Source organism: Bos indicus, chromosome 3 (genome assembly GCF_029378745.1).
Source record: "Bos indicus isolate NIAB-ARS_2022 breed Sahiwal x Tharparkar chromosome 3, NIAB-ARS_B.indTharparkar_mat_pri_1.0, whole genome shotgun sequence".
Taxonomy (NCBI): Eukaryota; Metazoa; Chordata; class Mammalia; order Artiodactyla; family Bovidae; genus Bos; species Bos indicus.
This window is the reverse complement of record NC_091762.1, coordinates 106037290-106064585: the sequence shown is the minus strand read 5'-3', so window position 1 is coordinate 106064585 and position 27296 is coordinate 106037290. Positions and strand designations below refer to the sequence as shown.

Genomic DNA, 27296 nt, shown 5'->3' with positions numbered 1-27296 from the left:
CCCTCGGCGCGTCACAGCTCTTAGGTCTTGGACAAACCGTGCTACAGCTCTTAAGCAAATCAGTGTTACAGCTCTATTTTATTTAGAAGATAGCAGGAGAATCCAAGACTTGAAGAGAAGAGAGTGGAGGAGTGCGTGGGGAGGGAGGGAGAGAGAGTGAGAGAGATAGAGTGCATGCACGCGGGAGAGAGAGTCCGTGAGAAAACGCTTTGGCTCCTCTTGTATGTTTTTTTCCAACCCCCAGGGCCTGCCCTATGCAAATTGGGCTTAGCCAGGAGTGCTGTTTGTTCTGCCTGAAGTTTTCACTCTGGTCCTCAGACATTCCTTTGACCTTCCTTGTCTTTTAGCCACCGCCATTTTGGACTCCTTTTCCCTATTCTACCTACCTAACACTTTCATGTGGCAGCAATAACTAGCTTTTTAATACGTGATTGTTTTGACCTGGTCCCCTAGAGTTTATGGTGGAGAAGGCAATAGCATCCCAGTCCAGTACTCTTGCCTGGAAAATCCCATGGATGGAGGAGCCTGGTAGGCTGCAGTCCATGGGGTCGCACAGAGTCGGACATGACTGAGCAACTTCACTTTCACTTTTCACTTTCATGCATTGGAGAAGGAAATGGCAACCCACTCCAGTGTTCCTGCCTGGAGAACCCCAGGGACGGCGGAGCCTGGTGGGCTGCCGTCTATGGGGTCGCACAGAGTCGGACACAACTGAAGTGACTTAGCAGCAGCAGCAGCTACAGTTTATGGGAGGCCTACGGATGGCCAGAGGCTACTACTGGTAGGTTCCTGAGGTATTGGCCATTGAAGGGAGGGAGAAAGGCCAGCCAAGGAGGGAAGGAGGTTGTACTCTGTACCCTAATAGTTGGTGGACAGAATGAAGTAGATCAATGCCTCAGATAAAATGGCATGGCCTCAGCGGGGTTGATTTCTGAATCTAAGGCAGAGTCCTTGCTGTGTGTATATACTGCCTTTGTCTGCCTTGGTCCTCTGCTAAAGTCTGTGAGCTACTAGTAAGTGATAACCTCTGTTTAGGAGAGGAGCTGGGATCAAGTCAGTGATTTTAATACCAATGATGGTCCCAGCTTGCCGTTTAACCTGTATATCCTCATGGTCACCCCTAATCCTTTGTGTGGTAACTCCCCTCCCTGAGGTCTCCTTCTTCCACTCGGTCTTTGTCATCCATCTTTTGGTTCCTTTTGTGCATATGTACTTCATGTAGTTTTGATTGTTTTGAGAGTTCTACCGTCATTTGCAGAAAAGTTTTCCCATAGGAGAAAGCTTACCTTGAGGGCCTTAAGTTCTGTCTTAGATGCCATACAAAGAAAAAGTACAGAGAACCCCTTTCCAAAAACTCCTGATTCAGGATCATGATGATGTGAGCAAGTAACTTCTGTGCCAGGCTATGTACAGTCTGGTGGATGAGCAGGAACAATCCACAGTGGGATGGCATAGCCCTGTTCAGATAATATGGATAGGGAGACCTCTGCTCTTCTCTTATTATCCAGGATGGTTTCCAGGGAGGAGGATTTCCCAAACAATTTGAACGGATAGGAAGATACCTCCATGTGTCCTAAAACCCTGTGAAGCCAGGACTGTTCCCACCCAGCGAGGAGGATGAAACCTGCACCTTCAGGAGAGAGCTCCCCTCTGGCTGTCTGCCTGATGAACGACAAACAGGGAAGCTCCACTTAGGCTGAGGACCCAGGGCAGGGCTCTAGAATGTAATGCACGACTTACTAGGGAGCCCTTGGGTAAGAAGCTGACTGAGCTTTTATGTCTCTCATCTGTTATTTAGTCAGCACATATGGTGCCCCACACAGTACCAAGCTCTGCTCTAGGTGCTGCAGGATGCTGAGCAAATAAACCATAGAAAGAGCCCCACCTCATGGAGTTTACATTCTAGGGTGGAGAAACAGACAATCAAAATAGAAATTCGATAGTAATACATGTCTTAGAGAAAAAGGAATGCCTGAGGTGTTTGTGGGGTAGGAAGGAAGTTGTGGAAGTTGTAATTTTAAACAGGGATGGTTGTAAAAAGGTATCACTGAAGGTGATGTTTGAACAAGGCCCTGAAGGAAGGGAGTGAGTGATCCCTACAGGTGTTTGGGGGAAGAGCATTCCAGGAAGAGTGAACATGAACAGCAAGTGTAAAAGCCTTGATCTGGGAGTAAGCCTGGTGTTTTAGAGACACCATGAGGCCAGAGAGGCTGGGATGGGGTGTTCTAAGGAGATACGGCAGGAGATAGTCTGAGGGGCAGACATGCAGCAGACTTAGAGGGCCTTGTAGGCCACTGGAGGGACTCAGGCTTTGGTAGACTGCAGAGGGGAAGCCATTGGAGGGCTCCGGGCCAGGGAGTGGCATGATCTAAGTGTTAACAGGATCGCTGGTTACTAGGGTGAGGAGCAAAGGTACAAGCTGGGGACTAGTTGGGAAGCTCTTGCAATACTTCCAGCAAAAAAGTAAAAATGGATACTAGGGTAGTAGGGAAGTGATGAGAAGTGGTTGGATTCTGGAATTTTGAAGGCTGAGCCAACAGGATTTGCTGATGGATCAGACCGAGGTACAAGAAAGAGTGGAGTAGAGAATGTCTCCAGCATATTTAGCTTAAGTCACAGAGAGGATGGCGTTGCCAGTAACCGAGATGGCGAGCAGGGGGATTTGGAGGGGCAGAGCATCTTAACATTTTTCTCATGTTAAAATTGAGATATCTACAGACATCTAACGGGGGATGTTGAGTGAGCAGTCTGATAAATGAATTAAGGGGAGAGATTCAAGCCAGGGAGTTATAGGAGGAATTTAAAGCCACTAAACTGAATGAGACCACAAGAGGAGTGAGAGAAAAAGATGTGTCCCAGTCATGTGGTCCTCTGACTTTCACGTGCTGGGGAGATGAGAGACCCAGCAAAGGAATCTGAGTAGGACACGGTGGTGAGCTAGAAGCCAAAGTTTGTTTTAACTTTTTTAAAACAACTTTTATTCCCATAAAAAGGAGCAAAAATATGGGATGGTAGCTGTAAGGAGACATGGCATTGAGAGAGACTCATTTTTTAACATGACAAATGGGGATAATACCTGGTTTTTTGAGCTATCTTAAGGGTTGAACGAGATCACGTTTGCAGGGCATTTAACACAACAGATAATAAGAGCTCGATAACTGATTAATAACAATGATAATGATATTAATAATTCATCATAATTGCTATGGTGTAAATAAGCACAAAAACAGAAGTGCCTAACGCAGCTGGCAGTTGGGGTGAGGAGAGGGTTACTAGAGGACATGATTAACTTTTCAAAGAGAAGGAATCAGTTAGACAAGGGCAAGGGGGTGCAAAACTCTGAGAACATGGGGTACTTGGGGGACTATGAGATGTTAGCGTGAGAAGTGAGGCTGGAGAGGAAGAGGGCCACGTGTAAAGGCCTGTGTGCCATAATAGAGCAAATGGATATTATCCTGAATAATACAATCAGGCATTTAGCAGATATGTATTAAATCCCTGCTAAATGCCATACATTGTTGTAGGCTCTGAGGGTACAGCAGGGAACAGGACAAGATCCCCTGCTTCATGGAGCTTATATTCTTGTTGAAGAGACAAAGAACAGCACTCAAAGAATGAATGAATAAATATTTGCTAAACAAATGAGTGAAAAGGTGGTCAACAGGTTGGAGATGAATTTGCAAGACAAGGTGAAGGCAGATAGAGTTACAGATGATGCAGGTTTCACAGTCCTGGGTACTAGGTGGATGGTAGAACTAGATTCTAAGATAAGGGACCCTGAGGAGCAGGTTAGGGGCAGGGGGCAACCAGTTTTGGATGAGTTGAGTTTGAGGTGCTTAGTAGAAAGGTATTCAAAGGGGCAGAGGACACATTTCTCCTCATCCACTATAATTGGTTGTAACCTCAGGAACAGCATGAGAGTGGCAGCTCCAAAATCACTGCAGATGGTGACTGTAGCCATGAAATTAAAAGATGCTTACTCCTTGGAAGGAAAGTTATGACAACCTAGACAACATATTAAAAAGCAGAGACATTACTTTGCCAACAAAAGTCCGTCTAGTCAAGGCTATGGTTTTTCCTGTAGTCATGTATGGATGTGAGAGTTGGACTATAAAGAAAGCTGAGTGTCGAAGAATTGATGCTTTGGAACTGTGGTACTGGAGAAGTCTCCTAGGACTGCAAGGAGATCCAACCAGTCCATCCTAAAGATCAGTCCTGGGTGTTCATTGGAAGGACTGATATTGAAGCTGAAACTCCAATACTTTGGCCACCTGAAGCGAAGAGGTGACTCATTTGAAAAGACCCTGATGCTGGGAAAGATTGAGGGCAGGAGGAGAAGGGGATGACAGAGGATGAGATGGTTGGATGGAATCACTGACTCAATGGACATGGGTTTAGGGAGACTCCGGGAGTTGGTGATGGACAGGGAAGCCTGGCGTGCTGTGGTTCATGGGGTCGCAAAGAGTCAGACACAACTGAGCGACTATAAACACAACCTCATCTCTCACGTTACTGCCTGAGCTCCGTCTCCCGTCAGATCCGCAGTGGTATTATATTCTCACAGGAGCATGAACCCTTCTGTGAACTGCACATGCAAAGGATCTAGATTGCTCGCTCCTTATGAGAATCATCTCAAAACCATCCCCTCTAATCCCCCGTCTGTGGAAAAATTGTCTTCCAAGAAACCAGTCCCTGGTGCCAGAAGGGCTGGGGACTGCTGCTCTGGACCATCTTAAGAAATGCCTCAGCCACACACAAGCTGAGACCAAATCCCTTCCTGGTTTGATGATTGGTGAGGTCCTCTCTGAGCATCCTGAACATGGTTATACATTCACTGAATCACTATTTTATTGAGTACCTGCTATGTGCCAGGCACTGTTTTGTTTTTGTCTTTGAAAGTCTTTTATTTTTCTCTTTACACATGATTTTTTCCCTACGTATAGAGTATGTATGCATATATGTATCTTTGGTGAAACATTTAAATTCTACTCAGCACATTTTGATTATGTAGTCTTATCAACTATATAGTCACTTATGTTTTACATAAGCTCCCTACCAGGCACTGTTCTATGTGGTGGGGAATGGAGTGGCCTATGAGACCAGAGTTTCTGCCTTTATGTGTTATTTGTTGTATATGTTGAATAGGGACAAGTGCTAAGGAAAAATAGTAAAACCCAAGATGAGTATCAATACTGGGGTAGGGATGAGAAGGTCACTTTTGAGTAAAGACCTGACCTGAGATCACGGACTATATTTTGGCAAAGAGCTTTCCAGGTTCAGAGCATAAATAGCATGCATGTGGCACAGCATGTTTGAGGAGCAGCGCAGGGGCTCAAGCAGCTGGAAGGAAACAAACCAGGGTCTAAGCATGGACATGAGATCAGAGAGGCTTGTAGATCACAGTAAGGATGTGGGTTTTTCCTGAGTGAATCACCTCCAGAAAGTATCAGAAAGGCTACCTGTCACTAGTCCCTGGGAGTCAGCCCCCTTTTGGCTCCTTCAAATGCCTCTGAGTCATAAGGAATGAAGTGTAACCCTGCTTAAGATCTGTGAATCATGTAATTCAAATCCTCCAGTAGACCTACTCAGAGAAAGTCACAGAAAGGGACAAGAAAGGAGGCCAGGAAACCTCAAGGACTAAGTAGACTGGCTCTTTAAGCCCAAAGACTCAGGCACCAGGACAAGTAAAGAGCCATGGCTTTGGAAAGGAGAATGCTTCCATCAGGTATGATGACCTGGGAGCCGGCTCGGGCCGGTCTTCACTGCCCTCTGCAGCCCTCATCCGTTTCCCCTGCACTGAACGCTCAATTCTTTCTGCATTCCAAGTGTCCCCCCAGCAGCCTACGGCAGCAGCAGGGCCTTCTGAGGGGCCTGGGATGCTGTGATTCAGGGTTTGCGAAAGCACTGGGGGTGAAGTCAGCTCTGTGGGCCCCAGGGCTACCTAAGAGTAGCCCTCTGTCCCTGGAGTGGTAAAGGAGCTGAGAAGTCACCCATGGTGTGTGTGTGTATGGAGGCAGAGGAGGCTGTTGAGGGGAGTCCTGGCCTCTGCTGGTCAGGGGAAGAGAAGGCTGCTTCAGTACAAATGGGGACATGCAGCCAAGTTTAGGGTGAGGTGTAGGAGGGCCCAGACTTCATCAGATGCTGGGACCTCAGGCTGGAGTTCTTATGTCTCCTGGAGGGAGCCAGCAGAACTCTTCAATAATGGAGCCAAGGGGTTGGTCACTCACTGAATTTCAACAGCTCCCACCATCACATGGGTCAGAGGCACCTGCCACACCCTTTTCTGCTCCTGCTGCTTGGAGTAGCCTTGCTGGCCTACACAGTTAGTGAGGCTGGGAGCCCCCAGCCGGTCACATCCGAGCCAGTCTCCCCTGGATGTCCTCAGTGAGAGTGGCGAGACCGAATGTCACTTCTGCTCTCATCATCCAGGTTCAGGTCTGTTTTTCTCATGGACCTGCTAACCCCTGGAAGAGCCAGGTCCTCCCATCTTTGGCTGCCAGCTCCTGCCCCAAGACCAGCACACGCTGAGTGCCAGAACAGAGGCACAGAGGACCTCCTGTGGGCCAGGCTCTGGCGAGGCACTGGGTACTCTCTACAGGATAAACGAGGCAACCTGGGTCCTTGCCCAGCTGTACAAAGGCTGGGAAGGGATCTGCCCACAGCGAGATAGCAGGTCACCATCCTGACTCTACCTGCAGTGTTTCCCACAGGTGTTCCTAAAATAGGCCAGGCCACCCTCACAGTTCAGGATGTGCCCACAGGAAAGCATCCCACCTTCCACCCTCCCCCTTCTAGAACCCCTGACCATCCTGCTCAGGTCGTGGGGGCCCACCCCTAACCTACGAAAAATTAAGCTCAGCACTCACATCTTGGCTTGTACCCAAGTTGAGGGTTTTTATTTACAGAAAGGCCTGGGTGGATCTAGGGTTTGGTGGGAAAGGGTGATGCCAGGAAGGGAAGGGAGATGGGTGTTTAAATACTCAGATGGGAGGAAGGCAGGTAGGAAGCAGAGGACTGGCTTAGGGATGGTCCCCTCCGGGCAGTCACCCAGTAAGCCTGGGGGCGAAAACGGGATCAGGAACTAGCAAAGGCCTCGGTCCACTTGCCCCAAGGACAAGATGGCCAGTGGAGGATGATGCAGATTAAGGACACATTTGTTTTGATGACATCCGAGCAGTGCTCCAGGAACGAAGGCCACCCCATCCTCTCTGGACCGTGGACTCTCCAGTGCCATGTGCCCTGTTGGCTTCACCTTTTCATCTGATGCCCTCCCTTCCCTTCCCCCATGTTTTAGAATTTCCTTTTCCTCAGGACTCCTGGATCCCAGACGGAAGGTCCTGGAAAAGCTAGTTTCCTGGACTGAGGCATGGGGTGCATGTCCACCCAGAGGGGCCTGAGTCCTTTCCCCCCCAGGATGCCCACTGGGCTCTGTCTTGGCCTGATGCTCATGGCCCCTTGATGGATCCAGGCTCTGTGAGGCGTCCAGAGGCATAGGCTGAGGCTCCAAGGCAGGCCGCAGGTTCACAGAAGCCTGGCAGCCCAATGGGGCCTGGCAGGCCAGGTCGACCTGCCTCTCCTGGGGCCCCTGGAGCCCCTCGATCTCCATCTTTGCCGTTGATTGCCTGACCAGGCCGGCCAGGCAGTCCTATGGAAGGGAAAAGGTCAAGACATCAAGGCCTCCTCCTATCTCGGCCTTCGAATTCCTCAGTCTCTCAGGGAAACTGAAGTCAAGGACACCATAGAAAGAAGGGACTCTGCCTCAGACACGGTTCTAAAAGAGTCATGTCTCATGGTGCGTTACTCCCAGTCAGTGAGTCGGGGGAATAAAGGCCCCTTCCCTTCCCTCCATGAAGCAGATTTTTGTGTAACCCAGGAAGTCCTCAGAATCCCAGCTGTCCAGTTCCCAGCCAGACCTGACCCAGAGGCTCCCAGCTGCTCCAAAGGGATGCAAAAATGGGATGCGTGGAACTGAGTTGGCCTCATGTTGTGAGAGCATGAGGGAGGCCTCCATGGAAGAGATCCAGTTGTCTCAGGTCATTAATCCCAGGACTGAGGGACAGGACTGCTACTGGGCAGGGCCAGGGTCTTACCTGGGATCCCCGGGGGCCCAGGCATCCCGGGGTGCCCACGGCCAACTTCTCCCTGATCACCCTTCTCTCCACGTTTTCCTGCAGAGAAAGAACCGAGCCTTAATTTTTCAGAATAGGAAAAATTTTTTTTCTTTGCTTGCTATTTAATTTCTATTTCACACACAACAATTATTTCAGACAGTTGGAAATTACTGCAGAACTGATTAAACAAAGGCAAGTCCAAAGAATGGAAGACTATAAAGCTGATAAAGTTCATTACAGGAAAGTGTCTGATAATGTCAACAGTCGGCATTTAGTATATACCAACTCCATGTAAATTACCTCTAAATGTAATCCTCCTGGCAACTATGAGATTGTTGCTATAAATATCTCCATTTCACAGATGATAAATCTAAGACCCAGGAATATTAATGGGTAACTTGTCCAAGAGCCACAATGAGAAAGTGAGAGAGTCTGGACTCACACCTGCTCTGACTCGAGCTTGCCTTCTTTACTGTTTTGTTCATCTGCCTCCCTACTTCTAGAGACATGGAGGGATGTTTATGGAGTATCACTAAGTCAATTTAAAATCGAAACAACATCCCCCCCCCCCAAAAAAAAACCCAGGCTATAAATTAGTACATTTGTTTCTATCAATTTGCTACTGAGAAAGCAAGCCCAGGAGTGACATGGGAGAGCCATGGGTGAGAACTGTATACCTCATCCTAGAAAGGGGAATGATGAAAGATAGAAAACAGGAGGCTGAGCCATCAGCCGGCATAACTGAGACCCCAGGTGGCTGGTCTTGGCCAAATCGCCATCTCTTGGCCACCATAGAATAGCACTTACCCTTGGGCCCAGTGTTGCCAATCTGACCCACGGCTCCCACGATGCCAGGAACACCCCGAGGGCCAGGGTGCCCATGGGGTCCCTGTTTGCCTGGGTACCCAGGAGGCCCAGGGGGTCCTGGGGGACCCATCATCCCAGTCGCACCCAGGGCCTCCCGCTTGGCACTCACAGCCATTTCTGCCAATTGCTCTGGAGAGAGGGATGAGACAGAGAAGTCTGTAAGATGGGTGTGGCTCAGAAAAACTGGGAAGGCAGAGCATCCTGGCCTCTGGCCATGAGGTGTGCAGACAGAACAGCCAGGGGTCAACCTCCCCCTTCCTCAGGCTGTTCTGCAGACATCAAAGGTCCTGAGTGGGTGAGGACATAGGTAGGGTCCCCAACCCCTTGGAGGCAGAGCTGGAATGGCCACCCACGGCTCGTGACTCTCCCACAAGGCCACATGGAGAGTCTTCTGAAGGGTGGCGATGCCCTGGAGGTGAGAAGGAGGAGTTGGTGCCCCCTCACCTTGCAGCATCTTCAGCACCACGTCCTCGATGTGCTGGTCACTAGCATCTCGGCCCTGAAAGCAGAGGAGGTCTTTCAGGAAGAAGCCCCCGGCTGCCATGTCTGACTGCTCTGGTGCTATGACCCCTTCCTGTTCCCATTTTCTTACCCGAGGTATTTTCAGCATCTGACTGAAATCCCTCCAGCACCCACTCCCATCCTCTCTGATCTCAGGGCTTGGTACCAGCCTCAGGGAAGGAACTCCCAGCCTTTGAGGGGATAAGCAGCAAGCAACCCAAAGAGGCTCGTTCCCTAAGAGACTCCTCCGCCCCTGGAGGCCAACTCACCGCCACGCCCTGCCTCCCGGGCTGTCCGGGCAAGCCTCGGTCTCCAACCAGTCCTCGAGGGCCCGGAGGCCCCGGGTAGCCCTGCACCCCCGGGGCGCCCGCATCTCCGCTGGGGCCGGGGTAGCCAGGTTCTCCGCGGACTCCTTGCTGCGGGGCGGGTTGGGTTCCCAGTGGGAATCAGGAGACAAACGCGCAGGGGTGGGGGTTGGGGGTTATGCAGGAGTAGGGGAAGGATGGGGTTGGGGGCAGGGAAGCTGGGGGAGTCACGGTCCTAGTCCCCAGCGGCGCTGAGGCAATGGGGGTGGGGGGGCGGCAGAAGCGGGGAAAGGTGGCGTCACAGCTACAGGACTCACCTGTCCCTTGGGTCCTGGCTCGCCTGACTCGCCCTGTAGGCACAAGGAGGTGCTGTCCCGAGGCGGTGGGGTACCCGGGCCCGCCCGCTGCTCCCCTCCTCCACCCCGCGCAGCCCGCTCACCTTCTCGCCTTTCTCTCCTGGGAGGCCAGCCACGCCCGGGTCGCCCTGCAGATTGAGACAGGGTCAGATCGCGGTGGCCCCGCATGGCGTAGGTGCGGGGGCTGCACTGGCCTGTGACACTCCCGCTCCCCCATCCCGATGCGATGCGAGGGATGCCCTGATTGGTGGGGGTGAGGGGGTTTGGGGGGGGAAGGCGGGTTTCTGGCACTCACCACTCCACCGCGGGGCCCGGTCTTCCCTGGGGAACCCTGTTGAAATTGGGGAGTCCAGAGCCTGGTGAGCTCGGATCTAGGGCAGGCTGGGCCCACAGGTCCCCCCAATCCAGGCTCCCAGCCACAGCCCCCTCTGAAGCTCCACCTCGCTCCCCAGGGCTCCTGGGGACCGGCAGGGGGTCATTTTTCCAGGTGGATTTGACCCCTCCCTCAGCATCTGAAGGCCTCTTTCCCTTGTATTTTTCAGTCCCAGTTAGTACCTTGTCTCCCTTGATGCCTGGCAAGCCTTGGGGCCCTGGAATTCCGGGAGGACCCTGTTCCCCTTTGGGGCCCTGAGGAGAAAAGAAACCAGAGGAATAAGTCAGACAAGGTGCCCAGACATACTCCCAGAGCCCATCTCAGCTGCTCTGTACTTACCTGCCGACCTTGAGGGCCTGGCTGCCCCACTGGCCCCCTCTCACCGTGGTCACCCTGAAATGGAAAGTGAAGGTCACATCCCAGCCATCAGTGGGGCAGCCTCTCCCTGCCAGATCCCAGACCCTGCATGGTCAGAGCGCCCTCTATTCCTGCTGTCACCACCATGGAGGTCCTTGGCTCCACTTCACAGACCAGCAAACTGAGGTCCTGGCTGGGAGGCCTCACGATGGAGCCTTGAGAGGACCAAGATCCTGCGTCCAGCAGTGCCAGCTGCTGCAGAGGCCCCCAGGGAGGGACCACTGTGCCAGGCACTTACCTTCTGCCCCATGATGCCCTGGGGACCGATTTCTCCTCGAGGCCCTGGCTCTCCCTGGAGGACAGAGAAATTCGGAGGTGAGCAGTAGCCTGGAGGATCCCTCCTTTCCACACCTGACCAACCCCTACCCACTCCTGGGGCTCAGCTAATTTGCTTCATCAGGGAAGACTTCCTTCACCTTCTTTCTTTGGGTTCCTGTCCTTTTCCTTCATAAGACCCAATACATTCGGAGTCTTTATTTAATTCAATGTCTTTCTCACAAATCTGTAAGCTCTATGTAAATAGGAGACTGTCTATCTCAGTGTCTAGTGGGTTGCAGATATTTGGTGAATGTTTGTGCAATGAGTGATGGAGAAGGAAATGGCAACCCACTCCAGTACTCTTGCCTGGAAAATCCCATGGACAGAGAGCGTGGTAGGCTACAGTCCATGGGGTCGCAAAGAGTCGGACACGACTGAGTGACTTCACTTTCTTTCTTTTCTTTCTTTTATGCAATGAGTAAATGACTCTGCCTGCTGGATTGTCAGCCCCAGTCATCTGGAGAGGTCATACCCCAGGACAGAAGCACCCCATCCCCTCTGCACCGTACATAGGGAAACGGGGGTGGAGAGAGGGGAGAGCTTTCCTGGGTCAGCGGCAGAGTCCTGACTGGGCCCGAGGGCACTCTGAAGCTAGGGCTCCACCGCAGAGTCTCACTCTGGCCCCACATGCTAAAAGCAGAGTCCTCAGGCCTGGAGGGAGGGATGGGGAGGAAGCAAAGCAAGAAGAGCCCTTGAGTCAGAGGAGGGGGCACTTACCTCCTTCCCGGGGGGACCAGAGACTCCAGGGAAGCCCTGCCGGCCCGGCTCACCCTGTAGGAAAAGAGTTCTAAGGTCAGTCTGTGTAGCCTAGTCAGGCCCTTGGCCTTGGAGAAGCCGGGTGAACCCTAAACAGACTCTGGAACCAAATGAGTTGGAAGCGGAGCGGGTTCTTAGGTCCTCTGGACCCCACTGACTTGCAGCCATGCCATCCTGTTCTCTAGCCAGAATGAGAGGTGGGAGGGAGGCAACAGGAGGGAGGTGATCAGCCCCAGTGAACCTGTGTTTAGGCCCGGTCTCTGAGCCTGAGAAGGCCTGGGCCTTGCAGTCTTTAAGCCATGGCCCTGGCCCCTGCCCTCAGGCTCCCTTGCTCAGATGAAGCCTACTCTCTGCCCCCAGGCTAGGGTCTTCTTACCTTGTCTCCAGGGCCTCCTTTTGTCCCAGGCATACCAGGCACACCCTGTAGAAGGAAGCTGATGTCAGTTTCTCCCCTGGCAGCAGGGAGCCCTGAGCATCTGCTATTTTGTCTCCCAGATTCCTCTCTCGCCTTGTGGGAGCTGAAGAGCAGAAGGCCCAGCCGTGAACTTGACTGTGCTAGCCCCGAATCCCCGGTGAGACAGGAGATAGGGACAGAAGGACCTGCTTTCCAAGGCCTGTGGTCCACGGGGAGAAGAGGAGCACACGCGAGTGCACACAGGAACAGTCTGCACGTGGATGTGTTAGCAGTCCTCAACCTAAGTATCCCTGGCAGGGAAGGATAGGGGTTCCCAGAAGGTGGGGGCGGAGGTGGGCCTGAATTGTGAGAAGACTCAGAGATGGGAAGGGCATTCCAATAAGAGGGACCGGTAAAGGCCTGAAGGTGTGGCGGTAGAAAAGCTAAAGCTCTGTTGAGAAGGCAGAGGGTGAAGAGGGGCAGTGGCTGACGGGTCAGATTATGGTGGTCCTAGGATGCTAAGATGAGCTGTGAGGATGAGGAGTGTAGCTATCCTGGTCATAACTGTTCCCCTGCCACTTCCTGCACCTCAGTGACTCTGCTGAATAACTGGACAGAATGACATTTTCCTGGAGGCAGTGGTGGGGGCGGGTTGGGGGAGTTGGGGAACAGGGAGGGTGGGGCACCATGGAAGGTATTTAGCAGGGAAACCGTCAGATTCCACTTAGCCAACATGGAGGGTTGGTATAATCTAAGAGAAGGCTAGGGCAGCTGTCCAAATGATGAGGCCTAACCCAGGCCAGCGTTGGTGAGAAGGCCTGAGCTGAGCAGGGACAAGATCCAGAGCACAAGTCCTGGGTATGTGACTTCCACCTCATCAGCCACTCACGCCACTTTGGGGAAGTGGGCCACAGAGTGCCTGGCCTCTTGGTGGAGGAGAAGCGACTTGCCCTGTGGCGGCCCCCACGGCTCCACCCTGTACTCACCGCTAGGCCCTGGTGGCCTGGGTTTCCCGGCCGCCCTGCCTGTCCTGCACTGCCCTGCAAGAGACAGAACCAGAGGCATAAATGAGAGCTCCAGCCGGGGGGGGGGGGGGGGGGGGGGGTCCATGGCCCCCACCCGAGTGCAGGCTGGGAAGCTGAGGCCCCGAAGCGAGAAGGAATGTGTTGGTGACACATCTGAGGCTCCCAGGCTCCGAGGCCTCCAGCCTCAGTGCAGTGGAGCTCAGAGCCTCAGCTGGGAGGACCCCAGACCCTCACCCCCATCCCAGGGGCCGTCCCGCCTCGTACCTTCACTCCAGGCGTGCCTGGGGTCCCATCCTTGCCGTCGATGCCTGGGGGTCCCTGCTCAGCAGGAAAGTTGAAGGGAGAGTCACAATGGGGGGATGCCTGGGGTCAGGGCCCCCATCCATGTCCCTCTGTGGGGGGCAGTGTGCAGGTGGGAAGTGGGCCTGGTTGGCTTGGGAAGCCCCAGCAGCTAACTGGGGGAGCGGAATGGAAGTGGGAAGGGATTTCAGGGGATGGGTGACAGTCCTTCGCTTGTGTGGGTGATGAGTGTCTCAAGACCCCTCCTACATCACCACTCTATTTACAGGTGAAAAAAATTGAGGCACAGAAAGAGGGCATTTCCCGAGGTGACAGAGCCAGCCCATTGGCAACAGAGTTCAGTCTAGAACCCCAGGCTCCTCCTCCTCTGGGGGCTTGGAGACCCGCCTGGACCCTGCCCTCTGTCTACTTACGGTTGCTCCCTTTGGGCCTGTTATTCCCTGGGGTCCTCGAACTCCTTGGCTCCCCTGCAAAGTAGACAGAGAGCAGACCACCTTCAGGACCACCTTCAGATTCAGCCTTCAGGAGGCTGAATCCCAGTCTGGCTATTCAGAGAACTGCTGAGAACAGTGACCTCCGAGTCCCAGGGCCCCTGTGGCACAGGCCATGCTGGGTAGGGGCTGGTGGAGAGGGTCCTAGTTGTGTGACTTTGCCCTGGACCCAGCTGGAGGGAGCAGAGGTGGGCATCAAGCAGGCTGCGCAGGAGTAGCAGCAGGACAGGGGAGGAGCCAGTGTGACCCACCAAGGCCCTGAGTGACACCGATGTGAAGAAACCTAGCAACCAAAGACAATGTGTGGACTTGGTTTGGGTCTTGATTTGAACAAGAACCCTGAAAAGACATTGTTGAAATCATTGTGAAAAATTGAGCACAAGCTGATGATTAGATGCTGTTCAGGAATAACTGGATAATTTTGCTTGTGTGATTGATAGTGATATTGTGGTTATGTGCGGAACCTTATTTTTAAGAGATACATTGAGAAGTAAAATGGGTAATACGCCATAATGTTAAGAATTTGCTTGAAAATATCAGAGCAAAGGAAAGAAAGAGAGAAGGGAAAGGATAAAGTGAGTGTGGCAAAAGATTAGTTTGGGGAGAGAGGGACATAAGGGCTCACTATATTATTCTCCCTACTTTTGCATATGTTTAAAGACTTGCATAAATAAAAAAAAATACAACTAACAATAACAAAAAAACCCCTAACTTTACTTTCTGCTCAATTTTTCTGTAAACTCAAAATTGCTCAGAAGAAATACTCTTATTAATTTTAAAAAGGAGAGCGTTAAGAGAACTGGGATCTGGGCCAAATCTCATTAGCCCCGTGACTGATTTGCTGGAATTTCATTGTCTGGCCTGGTAACTATGGGACTGGATCCTACAGCTTCTCCCTGAGCCTGAAGTTGACCAGCAGTAGGTGGGGCTTGGAGGAAGGAGCTGCTGGGCTAGCTGGGCTACGGGCACAGATGTTCCCCCCTCACATCAGCCACCCACATATACAGACAGACAGAATAACACATGGGCACGGGCGTCTACATGTGCACACACGCAGACACACATGTGCACCGCAGTGTATCCACTTGAGCCTTGGGTGGAGCTGAGTCCACCCAGTTCTCCCCCGCAGGGCCCTGACTGCAACAGGGGTGACTGAGGACTCACCACATCACCCTTCTCTCCAGCTCGGCCCGGTGGTCCCCGTGGACCTTCCTCACCCTGGTAGGAAGGACAGAGAGAAATCCAAGTTACATGGGCTCAGGGAACTCACATCCTTTGCAGCCCCAGAAGCTGCGTCCAGGGGAGGAAAGTAGGGGCAGGGAGTAGGAGCAGACTCACAGGTGACCCGGCTGCGCCGATGGAGCCAACCATGCCTTTGTACCCCTGAGGGCCCTGGGGAGAGGAGAGACTGTGGGTCAGTCTTGGCTGGACCCCAGAGGCCAGAGGGCTAGTCCCGGCAGCTCTTTCTTGCAGGACACCCCCCCCTCCCAGACCCACTCACCGTCTCTCCTTTGGGTCCTGCCATGCCTGGGTAGCCCCTGACACCCTGGGGACCCTGTCAAGACAGAAGAATAACAGTGATGGCAACTAGAAGGCCCACGTTGTGACACCTTCCCTAAACCCCAGCCCAGTCTTCGAGACGTCTCCCTAAGGCAGGCACAGAGTCCCTGTCACAGATGGTCAGTGAGACTCGGAGATGCTAGGGACTCGCCAGACACAGTGGCAGAACCAGGGCCTCAGCTGAGCCTTTTGGCTGACAGCAGCCTTGGTTCCAGTCCCCCAGTGTCTCACAGCCAGCCTCATCCAGAGCCTCACCAGCTGGACACAGGCATCTCTTCCGCCAGTTAGAGGCCAGAGCAAGGGAATGACTCCACTAAGGTCTCCTGGGGGGATGAGGTGGGGCGGGGAAAGTGTTCCTTACCGGTGGTCCAGGGATGCCTTGCTCTCCAGAGGCACCCACATCTCCCTTGGGACCCTAAGGGCCAGGAAAGAGAGATCAGATAGGCAGGCAGATCGACAGACAAATATTCAGACAACCAAAGACAACATCCTCTTCTCAGCAAGAGCAGACAGGAAGGCGTCCTGGAAAGCATAGGGTCCCAGGGATGACAGATAGGGAAATGGGGGCACAGCAAGGGAAGGAGCTTGTCCAGGGACATACTGACTTAGCACCTTGGCCTCCTGCCTCCCAGTTCAAGGCTTCATCCCCGAAGCCCCACATTTGAAGGGAAGGGAGAAGGATGCGAGGAGGCTCCAATAGGGCCCTCTCCAAACACACTCTCCCACGGCCCTCTGCCCTCGCACTCACCGGCTTCCCCTGGCGGCCGGAATCTCCCAGAAGCCCGCGTCTGCCTGGATGCCCCTGTGGGGAAGGAGAGAGCTTAGAGTAACGTCCCGTCCCCCCCTCCCCTGCTCCACCCTCCGAGACTTGGGCCAGAAGCTCACCTTCACGCCCTGCAGCCCTGGGGGCCCTTTCACGCCCGCTGGACAGTTGGTTGGACACTGGAAGAGAAATTCCGCAGGGTTCTGTGTCACTGGCCTGCCCCAGGCCAACAGGGCAGTGCTTCCCAAGACCTCTCCTCCGCCCGCACCTGGCTGCACCTCTCCGGTGCAGTCTCTCCGGGTCTCCAGGGACCCTACCGTCGGAAGGAACCTGTCTCCTTGCCCGCCCCTCTCAAGATGACCCGCCCCTTCCCCGGACTAGCCCCGCCCCAGGCCCCGCCTCTCACCAGGAAATCCGCGCTGCCTTCCAGACCCTGAATGGTTCCAGGGCGGCCCTGAGAAAAGATGTGTGGAGATGGAACCTGACTCGAACCCTCCTCTCCCCAGTCTTGTGCCGAAGACCTTTGTCCTTCCCCAGCCCCACCCTGCCATGTGGGAGGCCTGAGGACACTTACCGGTTTCCCAGGGGGTCCCGGAGGCCCTGATGGTCCCTCTGGTCCAGGATCCCCCTGGAAGCAAGAAAGGCCCAAATCATACCCTTGTCCAGCCTTGGCTAGGTCACCTCTGCCCCCTGCTCCAGTTCCCGCTACTGCCCTGTCCATCCTGCCCTCCAGGTCCTCTCCTGAGATCTGGGGAGATCAAAGCCTGATCTGCAGAGGACGCCCCGCCATTGGCTGCCCCAGACCTGGAGGAGATTCCTGGTGGCCAGAAGCAGGCCCAGGAACTCCTGGAGAGGTTCTCAGCTTGCGCTTGAACGCAGAGGGCAAGACAGAGTGAGCAGAGGAGTGGCTGGGGCTCACCTTGGGGCCTGTGAGTCCAATCTCACCAGGGAGGCCAACAGGTCCAGGTGGTCCCTACGAACAGAGACATCAGTGGCTAGAATGCCTCAGAGGGTTAGCCCAGCCCTGCCACAAAGATAGAAACAGGTGCCCAGAGCCCCTTTCCCCACTTTCACTTTGCAACCAGCCCCAAAGAAGCAGACAAATTAGGACAAATTAGGGCTTTAAGGACCAGAGAATTTCAGAGTCAGTGGATAGGCCCAGGGTTCTCTGACAAGTTGGCCCATTTCTGACACCATCACAGTATGCTGGCCCCTCCCCATGCTGGCCAGTCCCCTGGAAGCCCTTCTCAACTCTCCCCCTCTGAAAGTCCCAGGGACCCTGCCCCATCCCTGAGGACTTACAGGAGGTCCGGCGAAGCCAGGGCCCTGAAACAGAAGGAAAGATTAGGTTCATGGCTCCTTTTACAAATCCCCCTACCTACAAAGGGTCCCTTAAAGCCACTGCAGGTTATACTCACCGGCAGGCCGGGGGGACCTGGGAGCCCAGGCTGGCCCTGCAAAAGCAATAGGAGAGGCTCAGAGGCTGGGGTCTCCTGCATTTCTGCTCCTCTCTGCCACAGCCCCTCCTAAACTCTGGTACCTAGATTGCCCATGCTGAACCCCTAACAGGCCACTTGCCTTGACTCCAGGGATCCCTGCAGGACCGGGCTCCCCCTTGGCTCCAGTTAGACCCTGGAGAAGAAAAAGAAGATACATCTGTGAGGGGCAAACCTGCTCCCTGACCAATGGGAGGACAGGGTGGGTCCAGAGGTCTCTCCTGGTTGGGTCCAGGCTGCCTTTCGTCACACTGCATGAAGGCCTATGGGCATCAACACCTCACTTTCCTTTCTTCCAGTTCCCACACTAGCCCTTGATGATTATCCTCTTTTGAAAGGTAAGAACCCAAGGCCCAAAGATTTGTTAGCCCAGACCTCACATCTCCAGTCTAGGAATCTAGAAAACCTAGATAGATATGGGTCTGGATTAGCCATTTTCTTAATGTCTGCCCTTGACAGCTTATTCTGAGCCTTAGTATTCTCATCTGCAAAATGGGTTAATAATCAATGCTTGCTTCTCTGGGTGGTTATGAATATCGATGTGTAAGGCAATATGCTTTGTAATCTTTGCAGGGTATGGATGAGCTGGAGCGACCCTGTGGCTGCTCACAGCCCTAATGGGCACTTCTTGAGCCAGCAGGCCATTCATGGGGGGCCACTTTTTCCTCCCATCTTTTAGTGACTGACTCAAGTGTCTCCCCAACCAGATGACTTCCCAATAACCGTGTCCAGGAGCCAGTGACCTTGGAGCCTGTGTCCAGGAGCCTGTGACCTTGAGCCCATGAACCCCTGGAACTGCATGCTCTCAACCAAATGATGTTCTTCTCTTGAGTAGTGCCTGGGGCTGTAAGGGGGTGGGGTGGGGAAGGGTAAAGGGGAGGAAAGGAGAGGATGCAAAAGGGCAGCTCTGCCCAGAGAATTAAGTGTAATACTTGGAGGCCAGAAATGTGAGGCTAAATTCTGACTGCTGCTAAGTCCTCTGGATGCCCATCTGCCCTTGATTCAGTGCTCCTGGTGTGGGTGTGAGGTCAGAAGCCACATGAGGGTAAGGGGAACTCACAGCTGTAGAGTCTCCATTATGCTCTGCACAGCAGATCAGGGAAGATGCCAGAACTGGGTTTTGGAAGTCAGGGGGTGGAGCCCTAGCCTACTCTACCTGACGCTCAGGTAGGTACTCACATCTATCCCGGGCTTCCCGTCTGGCCCATCTGTTCCTGCTTTGCCAGGCTCTCCCTTAGGTCCCTTGAAAACAGAGGTGGAGCAAATATTAGCCACAGGCAGGAAAGACCTGGAAGCATCAAAGGTCAAAGGGAAAAAACACTCACCGGAGGGCCAGCTTTCCCAGGGGGCCCTTTGTCACCCTGCAAGATATAAGTTGTTGAGAAAGCTTACCGTGGCTTGTGCAACCCCAGATGGGCACACACAAGCCCTGGTTGACCTGCCCACATGCTCCTCTCCTTTTCTGTCCTGGGTCCTCTCAAACCTCGTGCTTTTTAGGAAAATAGCTCCCTTTCTTTCAAGAAAACCATAGGTGGATTGAGATCAACCCCATGCAGGCTGGAGAGAGTGATATCAACATGCAAGTGAGTTCTGGACATGCCAGTGTTGGGACGGTGCCAGTCATGAGATCTGTGAATGGGTTGCCTCGGAGAGCGGTGCCTCTTGGATTTGAGCAAGTGTGAGAAGAAACTTTGGGGCTTTTAGGAAAACACGAAGAGAAGGTGAGCGAAGGGGGCAGTGGTAGACTGGGGTCAGGAGAATGAGATGCGGCAGGGGCAGGGACCAAGGGGGCAGCTTCAATCTGTCCCCAAGGCAGGAAGGACCTCCTTCCCCTGTGACAAAGGATCCTCAATGGAGAACAGACGTGGCCTGTGGAATCACATTCAGCCCCAAAGAGACCTCCAGGCATTTCAGGGCCTCTGGCGGCCAGAGAGCCTGGCAGGGGCCCAGCGCCCGTGTTTGGAGGGTGGGGGCACCAAGTTGAATAGAAAGCTGTGGAGATGGGTAAATATGGGTCTGACCTCGTGGGGGAGCATCCAGAATGAGGTATTTAACTCTCACCACGGTGGGGAGAGCAGGGAAGGAGCCCAGCTGCTTCTAAATCGGGAAGAAAAATGTAAAGGGAAGAGACTGGAGTCTGGCCCCCGCTGGACAGCGGTCTGGCCAAGCCTCCCAAGCTACCCTGAAGAGGCACCCAGACGTGCCAGGGGGCAGCGCGCGGAGTTAAGGCGTCTCCCACCCCCAAACGGGAGGAGGGGGCGGGGGATGAGGAATCGCTGTGAGCTGTGGCAGGTAGACCGAACAGCAGCTCCTTGTCCACCAGCAGCTATAACGGGCTCTGCCACTCCAGGCTGGTTTGAGGTTTTTGTAGAACAAACGGGCTCCTTGTGGGGCAGGCCGGCGCTGCCTACTGGCAACTGGGGGCACTGCACCTCCAGGCACCGACCTCACCGCCGCCACCCCCTGCCTCCACTCCCAGAGCACACAAAATTCCCCTTTGTCCGCAGCCTCTCGCCCCCCGCCCCCCCTCTCCCGGTCCCGGTCCCGGGTTAGAGACTCACGTCGATTCCGTCGGATCCAGGCACTCCCGGTGGCCCTGGGGGCCCCGGAGGCCCCGGCTCTCCTGGCAGACCTCTCTGAAAACACAAAGCGGGCAGCCCTCAGACACTGCAGGGAACTGGGCGTCCGGGGGCGCACCTCCCCCCTGAGGAGCCGTGAACTCCCCTTCACTGAGAACACACTGTGGACCTTTACATATATTATCTTATTGACTGGTTCAGAACTCTGAGCCGAGACTAACGAGCCCCAGTTTGCAGGTGAGGAAACAGGCTCCGAAAGATCACAGGAGGTAAACTGTGGAGCTAGAATTCCGCCCTAGGTTTGCCCAGCTCCTTCCACTGTACCGCGCTGCCCCTGCGCCGTCGTGGGTGGAGAATAGAAGGAGCTGCTGATGACTCAAATAACGGATGGTTAAGGAAGACGGTACCTAGAGATGCTTGATCCTCAATGAACGGTTGCTTGGATTATTTTTAGATGGACGACAGATATTGAAGATGGATAGGTACCCCTCTACCTCTCCCCCTGGTGAGGATAAAGCCCGACAGGAAAGTTGGGGAGGTGCAGAAAGATGGGGCCGTTGAGGGTGTCTAGGGAGGGCAAGCCTGTTCTCTCCTCCTTCCGAGAGCATCCGTCTCCCAGCACCGCTCCTCCGTCCTCAGTTGGATGGCGCTCTTAACGCGATCCATCCTAGACCCAGGCAGGGGTCCGGCGTTTGCCAGGTGCCCGCGCTCCCATCCCCACCCCCAGACCGAGAAGTGCCAGGTTGGCGCCCCACGGTCGAGCTGCGAACCGCCCAAGGCCCCAGACGGCGCCCCGGCCCGGCCCCTCCGCGCCCGCGTCGCGTTGAGGCCCCCCTGCCCCCAGCCGGCCCTCGGAAGTGAGACGCGGGAGCGCTAGCCGGGCGGATAGCGTCAGCCGAGCGGGAGCGGCGTCTGGCTGGAGCCGGCGCCCCCTGGGAGGCGGCGGGGGCGGAGGATCCCGAGCTCCGTGAATGGGCACCATTGTCTCCCCCGCCACCTGGGCTCTCCAGGCTGCCAGGACGCGGCGCCAGCTCCTGCTCCACGCCGCCGGGCCCGGGCAGGGCCGAGCATCTCCGGACAGGGTCCCTCTGGCTCCCCGGCTCGTCCACCTCTTTTCACGGTGCCGAGATCTCCACCCCCGACCCCATTTGTGCCCCTACTGAAGGAACGTGAGCGGCTGCCCCTCAGGCGAGGGGGTGTCAATAGAGGGTGGGGGTCAAGCCGAACACTCCACCAGACCCCAGGACCCGGAACCCCGGACCCAGATCCCGCATTCTGGAGCCCGGAGCGGGAGTGGCTGCAGGACTTACGATCTGCGCCAGGGCGAGCCCCAGCACCTGCAGGAGAACCAGGAGGCTACGGGGGTCGGCCGCGGGGGCCATGGCGGGCGTCGGGCTCGAGGTGGACTGATGCGGGCACCACGCACGCACCGACGGCTGAAGCTCCCGGCGCGACGGCTCCGGCTGCTCTCGGACCCGGCGGGCCGGGCCTCCTGAATATGCGGCTGGGCGGGGCGGGGGGCCCGCGGGGTCTGTCACCTGAGAGGACCCGGGGAGGGAGGCTGGCGTTCCCGGCCCAGCTCCGCCCCGCTCTGTCCAGCCGCCAGCGCCCACCCTCCATCCTCTCGCCCGGCTTCCCGGAGGCCTCGGCCGGGTGATCCGAAGAGCGGCCAGGGTGCGGGACCGGGACCATGGCTCCGTTCCTCTATAAAGAGGAAGAGGGCCGTCCGAGTTGCCTGTCCAGCCCTATCTCCGGGACCCAGCCCGTTTCCCCGACCCGCAGTCTGCCTCCCATCACTTTGCGCCTTGTCCTCAGCCACTTCAGCCTGCGAGCCCGGGCCTGGGTGCCCTGGTCCAGGGCCCAGGCCGAGGACACCGCAGGTTCTGCCGACCTTGTAGCAGGCTTTGCCCAGCTCTCCATCCACCTCGTTCCTCTCCACCTACGATCAATCAGGCCTCGTCCCTATTAAAACATACCGCAGAGGATGAGATGTTTGGATGGCATCATCCACTTGATGGCCGTGAGTCTGGGCAAACTCTGGGAAGTAGTGAAGGACAGGGAAGCCAGGTGTGCTGTAGTCCCTGGGGTCGGTCAGCAAAGAGCTGGACAAGACTGAGCGACTGAGCAGCAACAACAACGGCCCTTCCTGGGTCAGCCATGCTATGAACACCCCTTCACCTTCTCCCCCTGGCTTCACTGCTAATACTAGCCAAGCTGTCTGCACCCCATTTCTAAACTTCCTCATCTCCCTCTCGTCTCTGTGTTTCCACCCCAGCTGGGAGACCAGTGAGGCTCTTTATTCCTCCAGTCATGAAGCTGTTGGCACCTGGGTCTGCCTTGGCCATTCTATCCTTGAAGTCTTCACTGCCCAGGTGTCCACCATTCAACCCTCCTCCTTCTCCTTCCACTTACTCATCCTTCTTAAAAAAATTTTTTTTGTTTTTTGTTTGTTTGTTTGGCTGCTCTGGGTCTTAGTTGCAATACTCCAGATCTTTGATCTTTGCTGGAGCATGTGGAATCTTTAGTTGAATCATGTGGAATCTAGTTCCCTGAACAGGTATTGAACCAAGGTCCCCTGAATTGGGAGTGCTGAGTCTTAGCCACTGGAACACCAGGCAAATCCCAAGCACTTCTCCTTCTATTGCTTTTTCTTCTCTGCAGCTCCCTTAAGCACCAGGGTCTGTAGGATTGACCATTTCTCTACCTCCAGGTGATCTCCTTCATGTTCACAGAAACAACCCGCACCTTATTTACCAGAGTTTCCAAAACCTGCTTGTCAAGAGTAGCCTCTCTCCAGTCTCCTGCCTTCTCTTTCATTCACTTAAGCAACGTCGGTTTAGCGCTTTGGTGTCTGACTCTGTCACTAAGTATGACCACAGGCCCTAAAATATGAAGTCTTTGCTGTCATTGTTGTTTAGTTGCTAAGTTGTGTCTGACTCTTTCGCAGCCCCATAGACTGTAGCCTGCCAGACCCCTCAGTTCATGGGATTCTCTAGGCAAGAATACTGGAGTGGGTTGCCATTTCCTTCTCCAGGGGATCTTTCTGACCCAGGGATCAAACTTGCGTCTCCTGCATTAGCAGGCATATTCTTTACCACTGAGCCACTTGGTAAGTCTCAGATTGCTCTTCTTTAAAAGGAGATAATAGTAGTCCCTATCTTATGGGGTTTTGTGAAGATTGAATGAGATGATGCATATGAAGTATTTAACCTAACAAGCAGCACATAGTAGGTGCTTGCTACATTTCTGCTTTCATTATGATTTATTGAGGACTCTCTGTATCAGTCCTGTTGTGTGGGGAAGACAACCACAAGCAGGTCAGCTAAAATAGTGAAGGAGAGTACTCTCTGGAACCTGGGAAAGTTCAACTCCATTAGGCATGTTGGCAAAGGGCCCTGCGCTTTGAAAACTGTCCCTGAGTTTGGGAGAAAGGGTTTGAGAGAACTGAATTGCTCTACCCTACAGAGTGAAGGAGAATTAGGAGTTTGCAGGAAGTAAGATGAGAGGAGGAGAGAGAGAGCTGGTGGGCACTGCCTGGGTGGGTGGAATTATATGTAAAGGATTTCTAAGTAACAAGATGTCCAAAGTTGTTGGTTTCATGTTGTTCATTTCTTCCTCTCTTTGTGGGCTGAACACACGAAAGTCTCTGGGGAGTAAGTATGGGTTTTTTTCCTGTATGTGGAAAGATGGAAAGGGGATGAGCTTCATCTTTGAACAGGACACATGAGTGTATTCATTGTCTATTGCAGCATAGCAAACCATCTGAAAACTGAGTGGCTTAAAACAACCACTGCTCAGCTTGGAAATTCAGGAATGGCTCTGTTGGTTGGTTTTTCACTTGAGGTCTGTTATGAGGTTGCAGTCAGATGGTGGCTGGAGTTGAAGTCACCAGAAGGCTTTTTCACTCACGTGTCTGGTGTCTGTACTGGGAATCCTTCAATAACGGGCTGGAATAAGTGGAATTTCTTGGGTGTCTCTCTCCTTGATCCCTTTGTGGGCTTGCCACAAGGTCTCTCCCACGTGGCAGCTTCAGTGTATCTGAACTTCTTACACAGCAGCTCAGAGATAGTGGGACCAGACTATAGCAGAACTGCCACCCAGGAGCTAGTTTTGGAAGTCACACTGAGCTAACTTCACTGAATTCTTTTGGTCCAGGCAATTACAAAGATTTGCCCAGTTTCAAGGAGAAAGAACAGGGACTCCCACACTTGATGGAGTGTCACTGACACATTTCAAGAGCATGGGGGCCCAAGCAAGATCTTATGGTGAGTACTCCTGGGTATGCTTGCCACCAGCTTTTATGTCTCAAGAGAGAGCCGCAGCCTCCCCAGGAGACCCTCCCAGACCAGCAGGAAGAAGCAGAGACATGAGGAATGCACATGCGCAAAAGACCACGTGAAGACACAGTGACGAGGCAGCCATTGCAACAGGAGAAGGGAGAGGTCTCAAGAGAAACCAATCCTGCCAGCACCTTGACCTTGAATTACCAACCTCCAGAACTGTGAGAAAATAAACTTCTGTTGTTTAAGCAAAAAAACCAACAAAACAAAAAACAGCATGGGAGATGGAATATATATTGGTGCAGCTATTTTTGGAAAATGCAATCTACCATACTTGGGCTTATAAAATGAACCAATTCAGCGGAAGGCTAAGCTCCAAGTAGGAGCTGATCAAGAGAAATCTTAGACACAAGTCATGAACCAGAGGTTCCGGCCAATCTCATATAGCTATTAAGGAGCAGGGAATAAATGGAGAGTCGTATATTGACATTCCTGAATAGGAAGACTCAACGTTGCAAAGATGTCAGCTTAGTGTATGAATTCCACGCAAACCCAATCAAAATTGGAATGTAGTTTTTAAACACTAATTTTATTCACTTATTTTTGGCTGTGTGGGCTCTTCTCCAGTTGCAGTGAGCTGCAGCTTCTCTTCGTTGTGGTGCAGGGGCTTCTCATTGCTGTGGCTCCTCCTGTTGCAGAGCACAGGCTCTCCAGCGTGCAGGCCTCGGGAGCGGCAGCACATGGCCTCAGTAGCTGTGGTTTCCAGGCTTAGTTGCTCTGTGGCATGTGGCGTCTTCCCAGATCAGGGTGCAAATCCGTGCCTCCTGCATTGGCAGGTGGATTCTTTACCACTGAATCACCAGGGAAATCACATTTAATCTATGATAAAGACATATATATTTACTTTATGATAAATGTTAAATTTAAGGTCACTGAGGAAAGGGTAGATTAGTCAGAAATTTTTGAAGTAATTGGATAGTCAGAAAAAAAAGTCAGTTTTATAGTAAGGAAAACTTTTCTGAGCAATAAACAAAACCATGAAAAGATGTCTAAATTTGACTTCGTAACACTTTAAAAATGTCTTTATATTAAACATGTTTAGATAAAATTAAAAACAAAAAAGGAAATATTCATCATGTACATTATCAAAGACTTAATCTGAATAACATACAAAAGATTCTTACAAGTCAATAAAACAAGCTCTGACAAACACTTCAAAGGATTATCTAATTCGAATCTTCTACAAGCTTTTTAGAGAATGGAAAAATAAGTAACACTCTCAAGCTCATTTTATGTGGCTAATAAAACCCTGATATCCAAAGCAGTGATGGAGCATAACAGAAAGGAATATTGGAGGCCGATCTGTCCTATGAACACAGATGGAAAAATCCTATTTAAAATATTAGCACATTGAGTATAGCAATCTATTAAAGGAAACATCATGACCAAGTTGATTTTATACTGGGTTTAAAATTAGAAAACCTATTAATGTGATTCACCACATTATTAAAGAAGCTTAAGATCATTTCAAAATGCCAAAAAAAGAAACTCAAATGTCTGCTCTTGTCTTTCCACCTGCCATAGACATTACCTTTATTCTCTTCAAGAATAACCTGGAAATGGGGGCCCAAGAAGCCAGATAGTAGACCAGAAGGAAATGTTGACATCACACCCTTTCACCCTCATCTCTCCCAGTGGATTCACAAAGCCTGGACACAACATCATTAGTCATTCAGATCAGATCAGATCAGTCACTCAGTCGTGTCCGACTCTTTGCGACCCCATGAATCGCAGCACGCCAGGCCTCCCTGTCCATCACCAACTCCCGGAGTTCACTCAGACTCACGTCCATCGAGTCAGTGATGCCATCCAGCCATCTCATCCTCTGGCGTCCCCTTCTCCTCCTGCCCCCAATCCCTCCCAGCATCAGAGTCTTTTCCAATGAGTCAACTCTTCACATGAGGTGGCCAAAGTACTGGAGTTTCAGCTTTAGCATCATTCCTTCCAAAGAAATCCCAGGGCTGATCTCCTTCAGAATGGACCAGTTGGATCTCTTTGCAGTCCAAGGGACTCTCAAGAGTCTTCTCCAACACCACAGTTCAAAAGCATCAATTCTTCAGCACTCAGCTTTCTTTATAGTTCAACTCTCACATCCATACATGACCACTGGAAAAACCATAGCCTTGACTAGATGGACCTTTGTTGGCTAAGTAATGTCTCTGCTTTTGAATATGCTATCTAGGTTGGTCATAACTTTCCTTCCAAGGAGTAAGCATCTTTTAATTTCATGGCTGCAGTCACCATCTGCAGTGATTTTGGAGCCCAGAAAAATAAAGTCTGACACTGTTTCCCCTGTTTCCCCATCTATTTCCCATGAAGTGATGGGACTGGATGCCATGATCTT

General features: G+C 52.9%; 1 protein-coding gene across 1 annotated transcript; it reads right to left on the bottom strand.

Moving 5' to 3' along the window:
- Window positions 1-6869: 6869 nt before the first annotated feature.
- Window positions 6870-22147, bottom strand: COL9A2 (collagen type IX alpha 2 chain). The gene is made up of 32 exons (XM_019957742.2): window positions 21923-22147; window positions 20595-20669; window positions 19359-19394; window positions 19213-19275; window positions 18116-18169; window positions 17956-17991; window positions 17840-17863; window positions 17457-17510; window positions 17112-17165; window positions 16944-16991; window positions 16660-16716; window positions 16523-16576; window positions 16136-16189; window positions 15716-15769; window positions 15553-15606; window positions 15379-15432; window positions 14137-14190; window positions 13688-13741; window positions 13385-13438; window positions 12381-12425; window positions 11966-12019; window positions 11169-11222; window positions 10853-10906; window positions 10696-10767; window positions 10436-10471; window positions 10224-10268; window positions 10102-10134; window positions 9749-9895; window positions 9423-9477; window positions 8919-9107; window positions 8091-8168; window positions 6870-7645 (listed from the first exon to the last, which is right to left on the bottom strand). The coding sequence occupies exons 1-32, from the start codon at window positions 21992-21994 to the stop codon at window positions 7446-7448; spliced, it is 2067 nt and encodes a 688-aa protein (XP_019813301.2). The 5' UTR covers window positions 21995-22147; the 3' UTR covers window positions 6870-7445.
- Window positions 22148-27296: the final 5149 nt, after the last annotated feature.

Bases quoted from the DNA above. Each gene is read 5' to 3' on its own strand.
- COL9A2 (XM_019957742.2), bottom strand. From the start codon at position 21,994: ATGGCCCCCGCGGCCGACCCCCGTAGCCTCCTGGTTCTCCTGCAGGTG. The intron at 10,907-11,168 runs GTAAGTGCCTGG...TTTCCATTTCAG, and splicing joins AGGGCATCATGGGGCAGAAG to GGTGACCACGGTGAGAGGGG. The intron at 10,135-10,223 runs GTGAGCGGGCTG...TTGTGCCTACAG, and splicing joins CAGGAGAGAAAGGCGAGAAG to GGCGAGTCAGGCGAGCCAGG.